Here is a 4,098-nt window from a genome sequence, read left to right as displayed (position 1 = left end):
ACTTTAGGAAAACCCTACGCTATTAAAAGTGATGGGCGTTTTTTTTTCTTCTTTTTCATGTAAAGCGGTATGAAAGGCGTCAATTTATTAACGACATTTTTTCTCATTGGTTTATTATTTTATTATAGTTAGCAGAAATTTAAGCTCTAATCTAAATTATAAGAAAGCCAAAAATTTAGGCGCTTGTTTTTGCGGACTATATGCGCCTAGGCTGTTTTCTTTTGCTATTTGTTTGAAAGCAGTCTAGGTTGTACCAGTTTATTTTTCAAATATTACTTATTTATAGAATATTGTGCGACACTTGCTTTATTTGTGTTGTTAAAATATTAAAAAAATTGTTTTACAATGAAAATAAAAATTGTCGAGAGCTACTATTCGGCAAAAATAAAAATAAAACAAATATGCGTTATTGAATATTGAGTAAAGTGCGCGCAATCTCAATTATAATTGGCGCGTAAATCAATTAAACTATATGCCTCAAATACTTCCAGTTCGTCTTTTGTTGGCGGGAAGTTGAATGCAATAATTGCGCGCGTTAACTACTTAATCTTTCATTAACGATTAACATGTGTTTTAAACGTATATTGTTTATTTATTGTTATTTTTTTTTTTATTATTACTTATTTTTTTTTGCAACGAGTTCATCATAAAAAAATTGGGAGAAATAAATTATTAATATCTAAATAAAATTGGATTATGTCAGCATTGTTTTTTATTGCGTAGCAATAAGCGATAGTTTTAATAAACGTAATTTCAATATTTTATTAAAATTGATTTCGTAGAGTCGATAATTTCAATAAACGTAAAAAACGAAAATACAAACGAAAAAAGCACTAAACTTTAAAACAAGTTTTCAAATGCGTCCACAATATCTCTAAAAGTGTTATTTAATATTTTTTTATTGAATTTTTTATAATAAAAAAACAAACTGGTTTTAATAAATTACAAGGTTTTCATATTATTTATAATACATTTTAAAATCACAATGTTATTTTGGTATTTTTTCGATATTTTTTTAATAAAAAGTTCTTAAGAGACAGCATATTCTTTAATAACAGCGTAACAAATGGACTATATTTTTTGACAACGAGATTCGCCGTGTTTTCTCCTTTATTAGTAGATCTGGCCGCATTGATTTAGTGTTAAAACCTTTAAATCACAACGTGCAAAATGAATTAAGTGATCTTATTCACAAATACCATAAGATTGAGTATGGTCACAACTGATACCTGAGCACAGCAGAGAATAGGTATTCATTAAATTTTGAAAGAACTGAACTGCAAGAACTGTGTGCCGTTTATTCTGAAGTTACTTTTTTCACAGTTACTTTTGTTCCTTTAAATGATGTTATAGACGAAAGGTACTGACCCCCTTGGTTTAGCTCACTGAATTCTTAAAGGTATTCACTGCAGGACCTATATTCTCTACACGTGCTGTGAAATTCAGATTTTTAAAAATCTGGGCGCGCTGCTTATTTTGAGCGCTTAACTTTCATGCCCAAAAACGTTATGTTTTTGAAGTTTATTAGTCAACAAAAAATTAAAAATAAAAAAGTAGCGAATTTAAATTTTTTTAAATTTATTTTGCGAAATATTTTGTAACTAAAATGTTGTCAGTAATAAAATTCACTGCGATTTTCTTTTGTCCAATTTTATCATTTTAATTTTAATTTTTTTTTTTTCTTTATAAAAATGCTAAAAACTTTTTTTTTTTTTTGTTATGTTTTTTATTTGTTTTAAAGCAGTATATATAAACTACTTTATCTAAAAAATAAAGAACTTTAAAAATTAAAAAAAAATTTTTTTTGACGTTTAAAATACAAATTTATAGTTCAATAGTTGATTAAATTAAAAATTGTAAATTATGCAACAAGGAGTATATAAGTTATTTTTAATCAACCGTAGGTTATGCTATATAAGACATGCTGAGTTGGATTTAAGGTTGTATGAACTTCTGCACAGCTTTCTGAATGGCGCCGCATGCATAAAAGGCTCGTGAATAGTTCTCAAAAGCGACTTAGTGAGAGAAACGCGCTGATTTAACGTAGCTGATAAAAAAGTATCAATATTTTTGCACAGTGAAGAAAACAGTAAAACGAAGCTTGACAATAAAGCTCAATTCAAAGGAAAAGAAATAAAATCCGTCATTTATCATACGTCAAGATCCGACAATTCATCTGGCATTTGCTTACCAAAACGTCAATTCATTTAACTCAACAAGTATTGCTAAAGAAAAATGAGTGATACCTACGACTATAGAGTGCTTCGTCCAAACACGCAGACCACTCCTTATAACCCTGTTCTATCTGCTGCGTATCATAACTCTACACTTCATTCAAGTTGTGGAGCCGCAGCCGCAGCTGGAAATTATTTGTCACATTCAGACTATATTCCATCAGTAACACATTTACCAACAAAACAAGAGCCACATGTTCATTTGCAAAGTGCCGCAAACAGTGGAGGTATATCTTATTATGATTCAATAAACATTCCTACCTGCAGCGTTAGTTCCAATTCTGCCCGTTATTCGCCGCATTCTTACCGTTATTCGCACTATATAGGACAAGGATCTCAATTACCCAACCCCGTCCATCATGCTTTAACAAATAGTGATATAACATCTAGTTCGTCTCCACATGCTTATTATCCTTCATTTGTACCACCTCCACCATCAACCAGAGGCTATTCTAATTCTAACTTTTTATCAAACCACTCTTCTTATGGTGGATTAGAATCAGAGTTATGCAGTCGAAGTAGGTATGGTGCTATATCTCCAGGACCTTTTCACACTCCATACATTGATCAAACACTGCTCCACCAATCTACTCCACCGGGCATGATATACCAATATATGAGACACCCTGGCTCTACGTATATAATGTCGTGTATGTGGATTGAGCATCATGGCTTTTCAAAGATGAAACCTTGTGGACGTCAGTTTTCAAATATGCTCGATATTGTAAACCATTTAAGCGAGGAACATGTTCAAACTGCTGACACTGGAAATGGACTGTATGTTTGTCAATGGCAAAACTGCCCTAGAAATGGATTGCCATTTAAAGCAAAGTATAAGCTTGTCAATCATCTTCGTGTGCACACTGGAGAAAAACCTTTTCCCTGTCCATTTCCTGGTTGTGGAAAGTTGTTTGCTCGTTCAGAAAATTTAAAAATACACAAACGCACTCATACTGGAGAACGGCCTTTTGTTTGCGAGTTTTCTGGATGTGGTCGTCGATTTGCAAACTCATCTGACCGCAAGAAACACTCTCATGTTCATACTTCTGATAAACCATACACGTGTCGAGTTGGAACTTGCACCAAAAGTTATACACACCCTAGCAGTTTACGAAAGCACGTTAAGGTCCACGGTGATGGTTCACCTTGTGATTTAGATAACGAAAGTCCGTCAAATGAAGAACTTTCTCCCGGAGACACATCTGATGCTATCAATGAACGAATGGACAGTGTAAGAATATCTGTATAATAAAACTTCTAGGATTTTATGTTGGCTTATATTATTTGTATATATTGTACATATTCAATACTCTAAATGTTTTTGCTGCATGTAAAGAGCTTTTCATGACACAGGACATTCTTTATTCATAACTTATTTTTTTTGTTTTAATTATTATTTTTATGTATTTATTGTAAATAATAAAATGTGCATAAGGCTTCATTTTATATGAAACGTTTTTGTATATATTTTATTGTATAAAGGAGCATATGTATATAAGATGATATATTAAAAAAAAATTGTATTATATATAAACAAGAATAAGTTATAAACAAAAACAAAGTAGACTTTTAATAATTCTAATTGTTCACATTTTTAAACTTTAATTTCATATTGATTTTTAGTTGCTTAAAAATAACTTTCTTAAAAAAAAAAAATGTGCCTAAGATGAAATTTAAAGTTTAGCTTACTTTCGGTCGAATCTGTACTTTAGACGATATTTTGTCTGACTTTTTTACGCAAAGTTCGGAAAGTTCAGACGAGAAAACTTTTTTTTTCCAATAAGTTTTAGTATCTACAAACAAACAAAAAATAAATGCTTCGTCATCATTTCTCTGATCTTAGATTTATATTACATTATCGTAA

At 30.8% G+C, this 4,098-nt stretch overlaps 1 protein-coding gene across 1 annotated transcript; it reads left to right on the top strand.

The window, feature by feature from the left end:
* Positions 1-2,014: 2,014 nt before the first annotated feature.
* Positions 2,015-3,742, top strand: zic1 (Zic family member 1). The gene is given in 1 exon segment (NM_001287779.1): positions 2,015-3,742. A coding segment is annotated over 1 exon segment (1,248 nt). The 5' UTR covers positions 2,015-2,235; the 3' UTR covers positions 3,484-3,742.
* Positions 3,743-4,098: the final 356 nt, after the last annotated feature.

Source organism: Hydra vulgaris, chromosome 02 (assembly GCF_038396675.1).
Source record: "Hydra vulgaris chromosome 02, alternate assembly HydraT2T_AEP".
Lineage (NCBI taxonomy): Eukaryota > Metazoa > Cnidaria > Hydrozoa > Anthoathecata > Hydridae > Hydra > Hydra vulgaris.
This window is presented reverse-complemented; position numbering and strand designations above follow the sequence as displayed.